The sequence below is a fragment of the Apodemus sylvaticus genome, chromosome 20, assembly GCF_947179515.1.
Source record: "Apodemus sylvaticus chromosome 20, mApoSyl1.1, whole genome shotgun sequence".
Lineage (NCBI taxonomy): Eukaryota > Metazoa > Chordata > Mammalia > Rodentia > Muridae > Apodemus > Apodemus sylvaticus.
This window is the reverse complement of record NC_067491.1, coordinates 50,460,453-50,478,218: the sequence shown is the minus strand read 5'-3', so window position 1 is coordinate 50,478,218 and position 17,766 is coordinate 50,460,453. Positions and strand designations below refer to the sequence as shown.

Below are 17,766 nucleotides of genomic sequence, written 5' to 3'. Positions count from 1 at the left end.
AGGCCAAAAATCCTCGGGAAGAGACAAGGCCTGGCCCGGCTGCGGAGCGGTCTTAGAGGAGGGGTGTTCCCGGGATAGCGGTGGGCAAGAAGGGTGTCCGGCTCCGGTCTTGTCCCCACCATCCAGAACCGCGCTCTCCGCACTCCTAGCACTCCCCCTCCACCCAGGTGTGGATCGCGCTCGGCACAGGGCTCGGGGTACCCCACCCCGCCGACTCCACTCGAGGGGAGCCCGGGCACTGGGAGGCTCAGCCATCCGGGCAGCCGCGCCCAGCCTCGCCCCGCCCGCCCTCCCTCCGCGGGGTCGCGGTGAAGGGAGGAGGGGCGGCGGCCGGCTTGCGTGGCAGGCGCTGGGGCTGGGCTCGGCCTCCCTTCCCGGGAGGCGGGGTCGGCGCCGCGGCGGCGGCAGAGCCAGGCCCCCTCCTCCTTCCGCGGCCGGCCTCCTTCCTCGGCGCCCCACGTTCCCGGCCGCTCCGACGCCGACGCCGCGCCCGCGTGCCGCCCGCGCAGTCCCCCGTGGGAGCCGGAGCCAGCGTCCCGGGCCGCGCGCCCCGCTCGCCCATCCCGCCGCGCAGCCGCCGCCGCCGCCATGCCCTCGGCCAAACAAAGGGGCTCCAAGGGCGGCCACGGCGCCGCGAGCCCCTCGGACAAGGGCGCCCACCCGTCGGGCGGCGCGGATGACGTGGCCAAGAAGCCGCCGCCGGCGCCGCAGCAGCCGCAGCCGCCCGCGCCGCACCCGCCGCAGCACCCGCAGAACCAGGCGCATCGGGGCGGCCACCGCGGCAAGTCCTCGGCCGCCGCCGCCGCTGCCGCGTCCTCCGCGTCCTGCTCGCGCAGGCTCGGCCGGCTGCTCAACTTTCTCTTCTACCTCTCCCTGGTGGCGGCGGCCGCCTTCTCGGGCTGGTATGTCCATCACGTCCTGGAGGAGGTCCAGCAGGTCCGGCGTGGCCACCAGGACTTCTCCCGGCAGAGGGATGAGCTGGGCCAGGGCTTGCAGGGCGTCGAGCAGAAGGTGGGTACTCCAGCTTTGGCGGTGGGGTCGGGACCCCACTCCTGTCCTCCCCGAAGGGGCCCTGGTCCTGCCCAGGCCCTGTGTGGCGAGAGCTGGGACGCCAGCTCCCTAGTCACTGCCAGGGTGATCCCAGACTGCTTTGTTAATGGTCTCAGAGAGGGATGGAGCGGACTCTGATTATGGTCAGACCATCCGGGGAGGGTGGGCCGAGGGCCTGTCACAGGACATTAGCTGTGACCTGTAAGGAAGCGGGCAGGCTCTACGTAGCCCATTCTTTTTGCATTAGGAACTGCTGAATGGGCAGAGTTGCCCTGAAAGGAGACTGGAAGGGAGATCAGCTCATCCCTGGAAGCCTCTGTCCAAGACTTCACCTTGGCTATGCCAGTAGGAGTCATCTGAGCCAATTTTTAATAAACCCAGAGCTTTGGGGGTGGGGGTGGGGTGCGGGTGGAGAGCTAGTCATTTGCTAAGTTCAGATGAAATGGTGTCTATCTTTAGGTCCCTTGTCCTTACTTAGCTGGGTCAAAGAGCCCATGTGGGCCTTTAAAGTAGCCTACTCCAGCTTTAGGGGAAACACAGGCCAGAAGTATTAGGTCACATTTCTGTGGTGTGTAGATGGCGAGTGTACTACTCAAGGGTTTTATTTCCTAACCCGAAGAGTTCACTGGAGGGAGGAAGAGAGGGCTGATAAATTTGACTCCATTTTCCAGACCAGAATATGGAGGTTTAGAGGCACAGAGTGAGTTGATGCAGACCTCAGCTGGCTTGGGTTGCAGACTGTATCAGAAAGCGTGGGCCATTCATGAGGAAGGATTCCCCAGGGAGCTGTTTGAGGACTGACAGGACTGAAGGAAGGCAGCTCTCAAGGCAGACTGCTCAGTTTCCACCCTTCCAGCCCAAGCGTAGCCCCCTTCCCTCCCCTTCCCTCCCGGTGCCTTCTCCACTCTCCACCCCCATCCTTGCTCAATGAAACTCAGTTGCTGGACGGAAACAAAAAATCCCGCCACTTCTGAGCCCGGAACCACGACCGACCTCCTTTTCCCAGCATGCCGCTTGCTCTGCCAAGTCTCTACGTTTTGTTGAGTGTGCAGCACTAGGAATTTCCTCTCAAGACTGGAAGAGCCACTGGAGTGAGTCAGCCTGTGAAGTGGGGTAGGCCAAGGGAGGTGACTTCTCCGAGGGAATGAAGTAGGCGAGTGTGCTCTGCCTGCTGAGCTGTCAGACCACCTCAATCTCATCGCCAGCCTGCTTCCCCTCTCCCAGTCACTCACTTGCTAATCAGTCATAATATTTATTGAAGTCTGATAGTTGCATGACTGTGCGTGGGCCCTGTGGAGCATATGGAGGAGAAAAAGGGGACAGATCAAGATTGTGAAGCCAGCAGCCCCCTAAGTAGGTTTCAGTGGTGGGTAACTTACGCACCCTTGGGGAAGGAAGGACTTGTGACATCTCCCTGGGTCTGTATGTGGGCAGTTAGGACAGGGCCAGCCATTAGAACTATCAGGAGAAGGAAGGTCCCCATACAGGTAAGGGACAGTCTCGAACATGCCTGAAGGGCAGAAGGTACCTAGCCTTCCAGTGACAGAATACAGGGGAAGTTGGAAACTGAGGCCCTAAGTAGATGGATCCAGGTTGAAGAACTTGGGTGTTATTTTCTATGTTGCCTTTCTGTCTCTCTGTTGGGTGTTACCCCTTCCCTGTCATAGCTGTATGCAGATCACTTTCCTCTTTGAGCCTGTTCCCCATTCTCCAGGCTAGAGGAAGGAACCGTCAAGATTTGTAAGAATTGGAGCTAGACGGGGATCGCTTCCTAGGAAGACATTAGGACACGAGTGAGTTCAGATTTCTCCGGCATGTGTAAAAAGTTGGCCCTGGTAGTCCACTCTTGGAATATCAGTGTTAGGGAACCACAGACAGGAGATATCTACGCAGCCGGTCTAGCCAAATCAGAGTGCTCCAGCTGATTTGTTTGTGTCAAACAAACAACTAAATGAAGGAGGAGAACAGTCAATGTCTGGCCCTCACATGTATGTATGTGAGAGCCCCATTGACTGTCAGCCATTAGTAGTACTAGCACCAGCCTGTCCATGTTCCCCAGCAAGGCTCCCCGCCACACAACACTTCCACACAAACGTACTGTGTACACACATGAACAAGTTTTCTAAGAATCCTCATGGCTTTAAAGCTGTTGAAATAGTGACCACCCTCGAAAAGATTTAATGATGTTTTCAAGTCCAGGGCTTCATTAACGGATGGGGGCGGGGAGGCAGTTCATCTGTCGGCCCCTAGGTCAGCCCCTCTTGCCACGGTCCATGCCAAGGCTGCTTAAGGCGGTAGCAGGAAGTAGCCAAGGCTGGTAGGGGCAGCTTGTGAGAGGACCAGCTCTTTGTAGGGTCTTAGTTCTCTTGCCTTGTCTCTCATCTGTGTTCTGTGAAGAGGAACCAGGGCTTTCTTTGGGTGGTTGGCAACCTCTTCTCTGAGCAGCCTTCAGATGAGTTCAGGTCCTGAAATGAGGCATTCTGGGATGCCTGGCTCCACAGCGCCCACTCTGTGCAAGAGCTCCAATTGACTGGCAGCCATTAGCAGCACCAGTCTGTCCATCCTCACCCCAGCAGGGCTCCAGGTGGTCAGGGATGGAGTGGTAGCCACTATGCCAGTGTGGCATTCACGTACCGCACAGCAGACTTACCCCACATACCAGAAGGACAGACATCCATCCAGAAGGACAGACATCCATCCAGTGCGTATTAATTGTTCTGAGCTCTTCATGCATAAAAACGCACAACCTTCCTCGGCCTCCGAGGGGGAGACACTGGGCTCCTTTGGGGATTGGTAATGGTCTCTGGTCTGATCCACTTCCTAACCATTTGTGAAGAGCCAACCTGGGACTCAATAGGAGCTCGGCCTACCCAGGCTTTATCAAGCATTGCTCTAAATTCCTCTATTCTTCAGCCCATTGAGGAAGCGCTGAAGGCAGCCTGCCTTGTCGCAGGTGCCGGGCTCACCCGCGTGCTTCTATTTTAAGTGCTGCACTTAGAACAGAAAGGCTTTGTGATTTACTAACCCAGTTTTAGAGGTCACCTCTCTCTAGTGCCTTCTCCGAGTATTCTTTCATGGCTCAGGTTGTGTTTGCGTGGGGAGGGAAATTGTCTGCTTTCTGGAGGCCCCGAGAACCCCATTCTAAACTAACCTGGGACTTGGGAAGTAAATATGGTTTTGAGTTCGTAGAGCAGTCGGTGGGTGGGCGCGCGCTGCGGCCAGGGTATCCGGTCGGAATCCGCTCTCAGTTTCTCCCTTCGTGTTGAGTGGAAGATGCTGCCAGGAATCCGCGAGCCTCTGAGGAACTTAGGACAGAGCTCAGCCCTGAGGAAGACACACTCAGCTGGGCAGCCATCGAGTGTGAGGCACGGTTAAGCACTCTGTTTAGACTCTTTCAGTTCTCACAGTGACTGGTGACTCTCGGTGAGTCAGGTACTATTTTTGTCCCACCTTGTAGCTGAGGTAACCAAGACACAGACAGTGTGTAACTCGTCCAGGACCAAACAGCAATGAAGTGTTGAGCTAAGATTTGCCTACCCAGTCTGGCTTCAGAGCCTTGTTGCTTAATCTGTTTTGTTTGTTTGTTTGTTTGTTTTTTTGTTTTTGTAAGATAGTCCAGGCTAGCCTCAGACTCACTGTGTAGCCTAGGATGACCTTGAACTTCTGATCTTTCTACTTCTCCCTCCAAAGTGTTGAGGTTACAGGAATATGCCAAGACCCGATGTATTAAGTGCTTGGGCTCAAACCTAGGATCTTGTGAATGCCAGGCAAGCAGCCTGTTTCTCCCCTTGTGCTGTTTTTTTAAGCAGTGAGAGCCTCCCCTACCCCGATTTATTTTTATTGTATGTGTGTGGGCATTGAGCCTACATGTTTGTATTATCCGTGCTTGGTACCTGAGGAAGCCAAAGGGGGTCATTAGGTCCTATGGAACCAGAGCCACAGACGAGGCGGGCAGCCATGTGGATGCTGGGAGCTGAAACCACGACCTCAGGAAGAGCCGTCAGTTCTCTTAACCTCTTAAGCATCTCTCCACCCCCTGAAAAACTTAAACTTAGTTTGATCTAGAATGACGGTCTTCCTCCTTTTATGAAATATGTTCAATTGTTGACTCTTAATGACATCACTTATCCTACAGAGCTCTCCACACTGGCTTTAGCTGGTAACAACCTCATGGTTGTCATAGCGGGTGTCTCTTACATATTCCAGAAATACGTAGTTAAACCTAGGGACTTACTATACCCTGGGATTCTTTTTTTCTTTCCTTTATTATTATTATTATTATTATTATTGCTTTGTCACCATATGTTACAGGTGTCACATCCAGATAAGGCCTAGGTTCCTGAGCAGCAGGGCCTCTGCGTCAGTGGGTCAGCCCAGCTTGATTGGAGTTGTCGTGCTAAGCCTAGTTAAGAGTGCTGTTTATGCCAAATGAATGGGGAGCACCGAAGAACGTCACGGTGTGTTCTCAAAGGCCAGAGCGTCCTAAGAAATCACCTGGCCCACTGCTTGGATTTTTAAATGAGACACTGAAGTCTAGGACGTACCGTGGCTTGCCTGAGGCCACACACGTGGAAATGATACATACAGACAGACCTTGACTTGATCTCTTAGCTCTGTGCCTAGTGTCTCAGGCTCTTCGCTAAGAAAATTTGTGATGCTCAGCTCTACACGCTAGAAAGCCAGCAGAGGGCGGGAGGGAGGAAAGGAGGGAAGAGTGTAGACTGCTTTGATTGGCCCAACAGTTCAAGTGTAACCTCCCTCAGACGCAGCCGTATTGAGGGATTGAGTTGTGGCTTCAGAATGTCATCTTGCTGTTGCGACTCTGTTTCCGTGTGCTGTCTCGATTGATGAATGTCATGTGCTGCCCCAGGCTTCCCTCATCCTGCAGCCAGCAATCTCAGGGGGAAAAGCTGTTGGCCACCCCATTGGCCTGCCCGGCGCTTGGCTGTCCATGGCTCGTCTGTTTGCTGAGAGGTAAGGGTCAGCAGAGGCGTATGGACCGTGCTGACTGGCCAGGCGTGGGTAGTGAGCCGACTCTGCAGTGCCGCTGGTGATCACAGGCAGCACGCACGCGGCCACCTTTGGAAGGAGAGCTCCGATGATCCGGAGGCTCCTGGGACAGGCAATGCGGAAAATAGCGGTAGCGTAAACGAACACAGCTGTTTGCTCTCGGTGGCTAACATCTGGATTTTGATCGTAGGTCCAATCCCTGCAAGCCACCTTTGGGACTTTCGAGTCTATCCTGAGGAGCTCCCAGCATAAACAGGATCTCACCGAGAAAGCCGTGAAGGAAGGCGAGAGTGAGCTCAACCGTATCAGCGAAGTTCTACAGAAGCTGCAGAACGAGATTCTCAAGGACCTGTCGGACGGGATCCACGTGGTGAGGGACGCCCGCGAGCGCGACTTCACGTCCCTGGAGAACACGGTGGAGGAGCGCCTGACGGAGCTCACCAAGTCCATCAATGACAACATCGCCATCTTCACCGACGTGCAGAAGAGGAGCCAGATGGAGATCAACGAGGTCAAGACGAAGGTCGCCTCCCTGGAAGAGGCCAAGGGGGATCGCAGCCAGGACGTGAGGAACCTGAAGGACGCCATGAAGGAGGTGCAGGCCTCCATGAAGTCTAAGGAGAGGGACATCGAGGCCCTGAAGAGTTCCCTTCAGACCATGGAGTCCGATGTCTACACAGAGGTCCGGGAGCTGGTGAGCCTCAAGCAGGAGCAGCAGGCCTTCAAGCAGGCGGCCGACTCGGAGCGCCTGGCTCTGCAGGCCCTCACCGAGAAGCTCCTGCAGTCCGAGGAGTCCTCCTCTCGCCTCCCGGAGGACATCAGGAGGCTGGAGGCAGAGCTGCAGCAGCTGAAGGCGGGGACCGGTGGCTCGGAGGAGGCCGCCGTCCTCAAAGACTCGAAAGTCCTCGAGGATCTGCAGCGGCAGCTGGAGGGCCTCGGGGCCAGGCTCCAGTATGTGGAGGACGGAGTCTACTCCATGCAGGTGGCTTCTGCGCGCCACACGGAGAGCCTGGAGTCACTGCTGTCCAAGAGCCAGGAGGATGAGCAGCGCCTGGCCATGCTGCAGGGACACTTGGAGAACCCCGGCTCCTCCTCGGAGCTGGCCGGCGCCGTGAGGAGCCTGGGGGAGGCCCAGCTGACGCTGGCCAGCGACGTGGAGGGGCTGAAGCAAAGCCTGGGTGAGCTGCCCGGTACCGTGGCTTCCCTGCAAGAGCAAGTGCTCTCCCTGCTCAGTCGGGACCACGCCCAGGCCGCCGCCACCGTTGGCTTGCCTTCTCAGGACTTTCTGGACAGACTCTCCTCCCTCGACAACCTGAAATCCTCAGTGAGCCAAGTCGAGTCAGACTTGAGAATGCTCAGGACTGCCGTGGACAGCCTGGTCGCCTACTCCGTCAAGATTGAAACAAATGAGAATAACTTAGAGTCCGCCAAGGGCTTGCTAGACGACCTGCGGAATGATCTGGATAGGTTGTTTGTCAAAGTGGAGAAGATCCACGAAAAGATCTGAGGGAACTGCCCATGGGCACAGTTTCTTACCACCAAAAACAAAACAGGAAAAAAAACAAAAAAAACAAAAAATTCCCACTGTTTTCTCCCAGGTGCCCGCCCACCGCCACCTCGCCCCTCCCCCACCCCACCAAAAGCAGCAGACCCCAGTTGAACACCACCCTGGTGTCCTGTGCCCAGTTAATTTATTTGCAGTGTATTACCACACGGCCTTTGGTTTCTTAAGTCCCTTTTCTGCTTGGTTTGGCTTCCTGAAGGCCCAGCCAGCCCTGTGCAGAACAGGATGTGTCTCCTATTTAGAAAGATGACCGCGGCTTTAACTGGGGCTTATCAGGAAGCAGATTAACCTAAAAAGAAAGATCCTGTCAGGCTGACAGATTTATAGTAAAATAGAAAAACAACAAAGAACAGGTGGGGGGCACTTTTTTTTAAAAAAAAAAATTATCTTTATGGAAAATGAATTTTTTTTTTATACTCCTGGCCAGGGTTTTTATGAGCTGTCTCTTACTTGTCTTCCATTTAGAACTGATAAAAACTCCTAGAGGTCAGCTCTGAATGGGCGAAAGATGACCTCACCTCTGCCCCCAACCTGCCTGAGGGTCACCTTCAGAGGCGTGGTGGTCTCTCTCTATTCCCTAATCTAGTCCTAAGGTAACTATGCAAATTCAGTAGATCCTGAAGGCAGCGCCCTTGAGGCCCAGTGCCCACCTGCGTGTCCAGGCTAGGAGGGGTCGCCAGGCAAGTTGGGAGGGGTGTCCTTTGGGCTCTGATGTGAGAGAATCTGACTTTTCCACAAAGGATTCGGGCATCTCTCTGGAAGACGTAGGCCCGGTGGTCTTTTTTGTTATATCACAGTATCGCTGGAGAGGTCTCCCGTCGCCTGGCCCAGTCTGTCAGTGAGGATCACGTGTGCTGCGTTTCTGTAATCGTTCTCTTCGGTACCCTCGCCCTTTGAGATGTGTTATCTTTAATCGCTGCCCTGCCCTTCCCCCTCCCCTCCCCCTCCTCCTCCCCCCCCCCAAAAAAAGGAAAGGAAAAAAAAAACAGAAAAAGCTGAAAAGAAAAACAAGGTTTGTTAGTTTACTGTGAAATGAACTGTATGGCTTATTTACAGTATTTTTAATTCTTAATAAACACTCGAGCTTTGTCATTTCCTGAGCCTCAGTCAATGGATTCCGAGAGCTTAGTGATGGTGCATTTTATCAGCACAAAGTGTTCGGGATTAGAAAACTGGTAACTTTTCCATCTCAAGACTTTTTTTTTTAACAACATACAATTTTTTTAAATGATTTTTTCTTCTGGGGCGGGGTGGTCATGCATGCGCGTGCACAGGGATCTAACTCAGGTTTTCAGGCTCCACTCCTGCAGGCACACACTTTTGTTGGCTTATTATTGGAACAGTTATCAGTTCCTGGTAGTTCCTTAAGATCTCCGCCTGACCACCCAGTAGGATCTTCCTCAGGGGTTTGGGCGAGGGTCTGAGAGGCTGGCATCAGCCTTTGAAAGACTTCCTACCTGGTTCTAGCTTGTGGTCAGGGTGCACAGCTGCCTTGAGAACTTCCGATTTGGCCATGTCTCCCTTGGGTATTTCCTGTACCTCCCTGGGTGCCTATCACCTCCCAGTCAAACACGTACTGCTGACTTTGTACCTGTGCACAGGCCTGGGCGGAGCACTGTGCGAGCACCATGTCCGGTTCCAAATGGGCGGCAACCCAAGAAGTGCGGATCATGAGATGAGACTTGAAGCCACTCGTAGAAAATTTTAATCCTGACCTGGGGTTTCCACTCCACCTTTGACCATTTAGTTCCCAGATAAAAGACACCCACAACCTTTCTATTTACAATAAACCTTAAACAGCACAAGAGCTGGCCAGATAGCTGTCTTCTTTACTACTAAATCTATTTTCCTATAGATAGCCTGAGTTACTACTTTCTATTTACTATGTTTTATCTGGGATTCTTTTAACTCCAATTGGCCAGTCCTCAGGGCCATGGATTTTTTTTTTTCCTTTTGGTTTTTCGAGACAAGGTTTCTCTGTGTACCCTGTCTGTCCTGGAACTCACTATGCAGACTAGGCTGACCTTGAACTCAGAAATCCGCCTGCCTCTGCCTCCCAACTGCTGGGATTAAAGGCATGCGCCACCACTGCCCAGCTCAGGGCCATGTTTTTATGAGTCATCTATCCCGTGGTAGCTTCTTTTCTTTCACCTTCTTCCCCTCCTGGTCCCTCTGACCCCAAGCCCCCAAAACCTAAACCCCACCTACGTCTCTTCTGCCCACCTATCCGCTGTTGACATCTTTATCAACCAATCAAAAATAACATGGGGATGGGGTCACTAGGATCTACATGCAAATCCTAAATCTGGGGGACCCACACTTAACATTGCAATACACAACAAGACCAAACCTCAACACCCACTGCCAGCTCTGAGTGTGTCCCCCTTTTCTGCCATCTGTCAGGGCAGTACAGGTCTCCACTGGTCTGCTCCAGAGCCTTCAGAAGCAGGGTCTCCAACCCATGGAATAGGGGGAGCCAGGTTACTGGTGCATGTGCATGTGTCATACCTGCATTTCTAGCTGGCTAGTCATTCATTCATTCATTCATTCATTCATTATTCATTCAATGTTTATTGGCCCCACCATCAGACATTGTGGTAAACATCAGTGAGGTAAAGGCCTGGGATAGGACTGTGATCCTAGGTTCCACAGCCCATTTGAGGTAATTACCTCCTAAACTGCTGTCCTGAGGAACTGCAAGTGCTATCCCCAGGAAAGACAGTGTTGCTGGTGGCGTAGTGACTATTTCTGCTGGGATTGTACTTGAGATGGTTGGAAGAGGTTTACAAAGCCCGGTGAGGAGAAGTGGGAATCTTCAGGAAATATCAGGTTAGTTCATTCTTTGGATAAGAATAGCAATCAGATGCTGAAGATGGAGAGTAGACTGCAGAAGCAGCAAGAGGAGAGGAGAGGAGTGGAGTAGAGGGGAGGGGAAGGGAAGAATAGAGTAGAGTAGAATAGAATAGAATAGAATAGAATAGAATAGAATAGAGTAGAGTAGAGTAGAGTAGAATAGAATAGAGTAGAGTAGAATAGAAAGAATAGAATAGAATAGAATAGAAAGAATAGAATAGAATAGAATAGAATAGAATAGAATAGAATAGAATAGAATAGAATAGAATAGAATAGAATAGAAAAGAATAGAATAGAATAGAAAAGAGGTCACAGTGAGATGGAGGCAGGACTCTCAGCATGCCAGTGAGGAGGCTGTCCACCCCCTGGTGCTGATGGAGAGGCTGATGGTGGAATCTCTCTCTCTCTCTCTCTCTCTCTCTCTCTCTCTCTCTCTCTCTCTCTCTCTCATGACGGTTGTGAGGGTTGAGTGGTATTTTAGGCAGACACAGCTTAATATGACATCTGGCATATAAGCCAGAGCCCATGCATGCACAACCCTATCAGAAATAACACCATAGAAATAAGACGGACCTTGCAGCACACGACTGTAGATCCCAACACTCTGGAGACAGAGAGGGGAGGGCCATTAGGTCCAAGCCGGTCTAGCTACAGAGTGAGATCCTGGTGGTGGGGAATGGGGAAAATGATATTTAAACACTTCCAGGTGTGTGCATGGCTGTGGGGGTGTGATTTAAGTGGGTAGCTATATAAGGAGGCAATGGAGTCCAGCGTTGGCAGGGGTGTGCGCCTTCTGCCAGTCAGCAGGCGATAGATCCTGGGTTTCAGAGTGGCCAAGACAGTGAAGTTGAGCGCAGTGGCAGGAACAGAGAACCAGGCTGGACACTGGTCCTCAGGACCACCCACTCTCCTCTTGCTTTTCTCCTATCTTGCTTTTAGGAGGCGCTGTGGAGTGAGGCTGAGGCTGGAGGATTTTGTCTGGAACCAAGTTCTTCTGTGAATCTGAATCTTACTGATGGGAACCAACGAAGGGTCTCACTCAGGCAGGGCGAGGAGTTGCAATACTGAATTCAAGCCACCCCCTCCCCCCCCCCCCTTGCAGGACTGAAGGAGAGCAAGGCAAGCAGGAAGCGGTGGAAGGCGATCCAGCAAACAGCTTGGCCTTCTGAAGGTCCAGACAAGGAGCCAGCAGGAGAGTTGCCCGGAGAGGTTCCAGAGTCAACTCACAGTGCATGCTGAGGGCGTAGGTTGGGGTGGGAGTGAAGAGGGGCGGGGCTTTAAGGTAACAGCCATCTCTGACAACAGGAGAGGATATAAGAGCGGCCGCTGGCATTCAGGTTGGCACACCGAGACACCCAGTCTGGAGCTCAGTCAAGCCGCCTGTTTTCTGTGTGACTCATCCATATTTACTATTGAATTAAGGAAACACGTTGTCAGAGACCGTAAAGGAGATGTGAAGGAAAGGCATGCGCAAAATCAGAGACGGAAGAACAGGGTAACTCTGGGGATGTTAATGGTGAGGATATCTGGGAAAACAGTTGGGGTCACAGCAGCTGGGGTCTCAGTTCGGTCCCGGCTGCCTAGCATCTCCTTCAGATGTCTGGATCTGGTCCTGCTGCCACAACACCGTGACAGCGATGCCTTAAGGTAAGCCCATCTTTTATTTTCTCTGGATCCCATTTTCTTCATCGGCAAAAGATAACGCAGTGCAGACCAGTGGCTCTCCCATTGTGAGTGTGGATCGGGGTCACCGGGAAACCATGCTTACACAGATGACACAGCCGGAGAGATGGCTCAGTCGGTAAACAGCTCGCTGCCCATGCACGAGGACCTGGATCTCCAGCACCTGCATAAGGGAGCTGGGCGTGGCAGCGTGTGCCTGTCCGAGGCTCACTAGCCAATCAGACTACTAGCTGAATCTTTGAGCTCCAGGTTTACGAGAGACCCTGTCGCAAAAAAATAAAGTGGGAGGAAGTGAGGACACCAGGCATCATCTCCTAGCCTCTAGCACATGTGCACATGCCTCTGTTCATATGTGTGAGTGCATTCACACTTGCGCACGCGTGCGTGTGCACGCGCACTCCTTTCCCCCCTCCCCCAATTTTGGTTGCTAGACTCTTCTTTTGGAGATTCTGGTCTTATAGGTCTGCATGTGATGGGGTAGAGAGGGGTGAGCATCACAGGCCTCCATTTCTAATCAGTCTCTGTCATCTGTTCTACTGACGACGGCTTGGGGCTCTCTGTTTTGAAAAGCACTGGACTAGATGATTCCTAAGTTGCAAATCTGAGGACAAAACTAAACCCGTATGGTGCCAGGCATGCATTTCCACCGATGGGGGAACAAGTATGGAAAGAGGCAGCGATAGGCTAAAGGACATAAAATTTATAGTTAGTATTGTTTTTACAAGAATTATGAAATTCTTGTAAATTGTAAAAACTCAGAATTGTAAAAACTCAGTATTGTTTTTACAAGAATTATGGGGCTAGAGAGATGGCTCAGCAGTTAAGAGCTGACTGCTCTTCCGAAGGTCCTGAGTTCAAATCCCAGTCACCACATGGTGGCTCACAACCATCAGTAAAGAGATCTGATGCCTTCTTCTGGAGTGTATGAAGACAGCTACAGTGTACTTACATAAAATAAATAATATTTATTATTATTATTTATTATTATTAGTAGTAGTAATACATATAATCTTTTTTAAAAAACAATTATGATGAACAAATACACTAAGCTAACATACCTGGTGCAAAGTCATTTTCTGCTTTTTATAGAGATTTATTTATACTTTTAAATCTTACGTCTATGAATCATTTGCCTGCATACATTTATGTAGATCACACGGGTGCCTGGTGCCAACGGAAGTATTAAGAAGGTTCTGGATAACCGGGATCCAGAATCAGGGGTGACTGTGGGCTGCTGTGTTCCTGCTGGGAATGGAACCTAAGATCCTCAGCCCGAGCAAATGTGCTCTTCCCTGCTGAGCTGTGTCTCCAGCCCTGTGTTATGCATAAGTGTCTGCCCATTTGCTATCTGCATAGCCTTCCTTCCCAAGTCTCTGGGCAGGCCAGATCTCTACGAGGCTGATCTCTCACTTTCTACTCATACCCAGAGGCCCTCCTTCCATTCATCTCACTGGTTTGCAGATACAAGTTCTCATCCCCCCACGTGTAAATGGGGAAGCCTAAATCCTCGCAACCCTTAAAGCAAAGTTTAGGAAGTACAAGATTCCCACCTCTTTCCTTCCTGGGCTGGGTAGTTTTATGTCAACTGGACACAAGCTAGAGTCATCAGAAAGGAGGGAGCCTAACTTGAGAAAATGCTTCCCCAAGATCAGACCTTAGGCATATCCTTAGGACATTTTCTTGGTGATGGATGGGGAAAGGACCAGCTCTTTGTGGGTGGGATCGTTCCTGGCCCAATAGCCCTGGGTTCTACAAAAGAGCAGGCAGAGCGAGCTATAAAGAGCAAGCCAGTAAGCAGTACCCCTCCCTCCACGGTCCCTGCTCCAGGTTCCTGCCCTGTGTGACTTCCTGCCCTCACGACTTTTGAAGATGCACAGTGATATGGAACTGTGAGTGAAATAAACCCTTTCCTGCCTATGTTGCTTTTGATCACAGTGTTTAATCACAGCAATGCTAACCCTAACTAGGACACGCTCCCTTTCTGCATTGCTAGGGTTAAAGAGCCAACACACCACCATCCTCTTTTCCCAGCCTCCTCTTTATCCCCTTAACCGAGGATGGAGGGCTAACCTCGAGCAACTTGGTTCATGGCTCATGATACCGGGGAACACCACTCTGCTTCACACGAAGGAGACACTCGGGAGACAGACAGCAAGACAGATGGATTCCTGCCTTCACTGGAAGGAATCCTAGTCCAGTGGGGAGACAGGAAATGGCTGGATAGAAATGAAGACAGGTGCTTGTGCTGCAGGGACAGGTGTATTTCTGTCTGTCTGGGTCCTTTCCCCACTAAATCTTCCATGCCTGTCTCTGGCTGCATGCGTTACCCAGACTCCTGTGTGGCTTAAAAGCAAGTTTCCCCCTAGCAGGCCCCTGCCATCAGCCTGCTCTGGGGATTTCAGCTTGAGGCTGTTTCCCACATCTTCCTCCTTTCCCAGTCAGACTGCTCCACCTCTGAACCTGAACCCTAAGCTGACTGGAACGCTCCACCTAGGATCCCACAGTCCAGGCTGCTGGTCAGGAAGCCTCTCCCCTCTGTGATACAATAGCTTGCATGGTTGCTTTCTTGCTGAATGCTACCTCCATGTTTGGGTCTGTCATCTCTGTGTGCAGAGGTCTTGGTAGCAGACGGAGTACCAAGTAACTAACACTTCCTGAGTACTGATTGTGCACTGTCACTCTTCTAAAGGCTTTACAACAGCCGCACAGGGAAGCACTATGTTTAGTAACCCACCCCGCCCCGTTTTTGATAGATGAAGGCTCCAAAGAGGTTAAGTAATTTGTTCAAAACACTTCCTGGTCATAGGAAGTGGTAAACCGAGGTTCCTCCCTCGATGTTGTATTATTACAAAAGCGGAAGCCTGAAAACAAAACTTCGCTCTCATAGGTACTCATCGGTTAGCGCTCGCATCAATGTCCAACCAGACCACGCTAAATAAAGAGCACTCGTATTTACTTAGAACTCGACGTGTGTCTGTGTGCGTCTGACACACGTCCAGGTGCCTTCAGAGGTTGGAATAAGCTGTCAGAGTCCCTGGGGTTGGAGTCATGGATGATTGTGATTGTGTCCCTACGTGGGTGATGACAACGGAACCTGGGTCCTCTGTAAAAGTAGCAAGTGCTCCTAATAGCTGAGCTATCCTTTGTATGTGAGGGAAATTTCCCAGTTAAAGGTTGTGTGTGTGTGTGTGTGGGGGGGTGTTGCAGGATCTTACTGTGTAGCCTCAGGCTGGTCTTGAACTAACAGTTGTCTCCTGCCTCAGACTGGTGCTAGGATTCAGCTGCATGTCAAGACAATTGGCTCTCTAGTCACGTTTTTCCCCCTAAGGAGAAGAAACACAGAGAGAAAACTCATACGTAATATATTAAAGGCTAGATCAGAAACCTCTGATAACCTTCTCACGCCAGTCCCTGAGGGGCTGTAATCATGATGAATCAATCTGAATAATTCTGATAGGGACAGACAATGCACAGGCCTTGCACAGTTAAGATTGAAAGGGCTCAAACTTAACTCCCCCCCCCCTTTCTTCCAGGTTGGGGGATAGCCTCAGAGAGAGGAAGTTGTTCACCCAAACAGCTCAAACCAACTGGTTCAGGAGTTAGAGCCTCGTTCCTTCCTGGTTACTTTTCTTGGCCTCCGTGCCAGCCTAAGTAACCATTGGAAACGCCTGGCAACAAGCGGAATATCAGAGCCGCTGCAAAAGGCGTGGCATTTCCTCCAGGCTGCACAAGACTAGAATGTTGGTTCCTGACACCCTGGGCAAGACCCATTGGGCAATGGGCCTGTGGCAAGGGCAGAGCCACCTGTGCTGGGTACGTGGTCATGTGCTGTGGAAACTGATGGCTGTAGCTTCCCCGGTCTTAGGACAGGTGCATTCATGGGGTCAGTCTTAGAAACACCGACATTAAGAACTTTCCAGCCTCTCCTTTTCTTGAGTGGCTCTCATGGGGGAGGGGAGTTCCAAGGTAGAATTATAAGGTCAGGATGGAGGACACTGGATAAGGATGCGGCTCTGCCAGGCCGTGCTGCTCTGGGGAGCTCGACCCCTTTCTGGGCCCCACAGTCTCAGCTCCAACTCTCCTTGACTCTGTAGCCTGTCCTAGTTCTTGGGGGAGCTTCGTGAGGGTATCAGGAGGACTGGAGAGCTTGGGGAGGATGGAGGAGGGTTGGGGAAGAGAGGTTGAAGGTCTGGGGAGGATGGAGGAGGGCTGGGAGGAGAGGAGGAAGGGTACAGATTGACCCTATCCCTAGGGGACTAAGTGGCTGTTGTCTGAACCAAGGTTCCGTTCCCACCGGAGACAGAAACACAGCAACCTCTTACTTATTGCGGTGGAGTGGGTGAAGACTCTTTTCCTTGGGATGGTATGGATACACCAGGAAAAAAAAATCTAAGGCTACTGGAGTTCTTGAATTTTTCCTGTTCAGCTTCGGGGAGAATGTGGCGCCATCTAGTGTCTGATCCTGGGATCACAGGAATGGTATGAATTTTTTTTTTTTTTTTTTTTTTTTTTTTTTTTTTTTTGAATGGTATGATGATTTTAAACTCTGGTGTCAGCTCGGGTACCATTACATACAGCCCAAGTCTACTATTTGAAGAAACCTATACGTGCACTTTTCTGTGACATATACACCTTTACAACACATATACACTCCTACCCTCCCCCCCCCCCATTAGTTCCCCTTGGGAACCTAACGATACCGAGGTCTGTTCATGTAACTCTTTGGAACATTGGCTCTAAGGAGCTTTCTTCTTCCTACATCCAGAAGGTCATGCAGAGAGGCTTTTAGACCAGGTAAGTCAAATTGGGATATTAGTCTTTGGTTATAACCTCCCAAGTTCTGAATGTGTTAAATGTCACACCCTGGTGGGACACATGTTGCACAGCTCAGGGGATTGGGCAGGAGACTGGGTTGTCTCTGATAAAAATCTGTTTCCTAAATGCACCCAGGATCCAAGCCTGCAGGCTCATCCTGTGTACCCCATATTGGTAGTTAAGATATTGGGTTCTCAGTTCAAACGCTAGCCATACCCCTACCCATCTGTCTGCCAATGGGAACACTTCTTGTATTCTGCGCCTGGGTCTTCCCAGTTACAAATGCACGTGAAGCCTGCAGCACCCGCTTACTCCATGGCGCTGGTGTAAGGTTTGAAGTACTTCCTAAATCTCTTCACTTGGGACATACTAAAGGACTCAGTCGATAGTGATTAACAACCGCCGCGGCGGAGGGACCTGGGAACATAAAATTCATACAGGTCCTCAAGATTGTGTTTAGAGTTTTGAAACTGTCCACTTGAGGCCTCTAGAGTCCCATGGCTCCCACCCACCCGCTCTCACCGACCTCTTAACCCATTTAGGTCCTGAAAGCACTTGGAGTTTTTTTTTTTTTTTAATCCTTGCAGTTTCGGAGATGAATACATGGAAATTGTTACCCTGAGGAATGGAAGCTTTGAGTGGGACTTGTTTAAGGCTTGTGATGTCACAGCTTGGTACATCAAAGAGCTTTGGGTTTTCTTGTTGCGATGAATGTTGTTTCTCTTGCCAGTGTGTTTCTCTTGCCAATGTCGGGGCAGGCAGCGGGGGGAGCGCGGGGGCCCAGGGGCTGG

The 17,766-nt window shown here is 51.4% G+C and overlaps 1 protein-coding gene across 1 annotated transcript; it reads left to right on the top strand.

Moving 5' to 3' along the window:
- Window positions 1-399: 399 nt before the first annotated feature.
- Window positions 400-7,993, top strand: Ckap4 (cytoskeleton associated protein 4). The gene is made up of 2 exons (XM_052165240.1): window positions 400-1,011; window positions 6,251-7,993. The coding sequence occupies exons 1-2, from the start codon at window positions 589-591 to the stop codon at window positions 7,565-7,567; spliced, it is 1,740 nt and encodes a 579-aa protein (XP_052021200.1). The 5' UTR covers window positions 400-588; the 3' UTR covers window positions 7,568-7,993.
- Window positions 7,994-17,766: the final 9,773 nt, after the last annotated feature.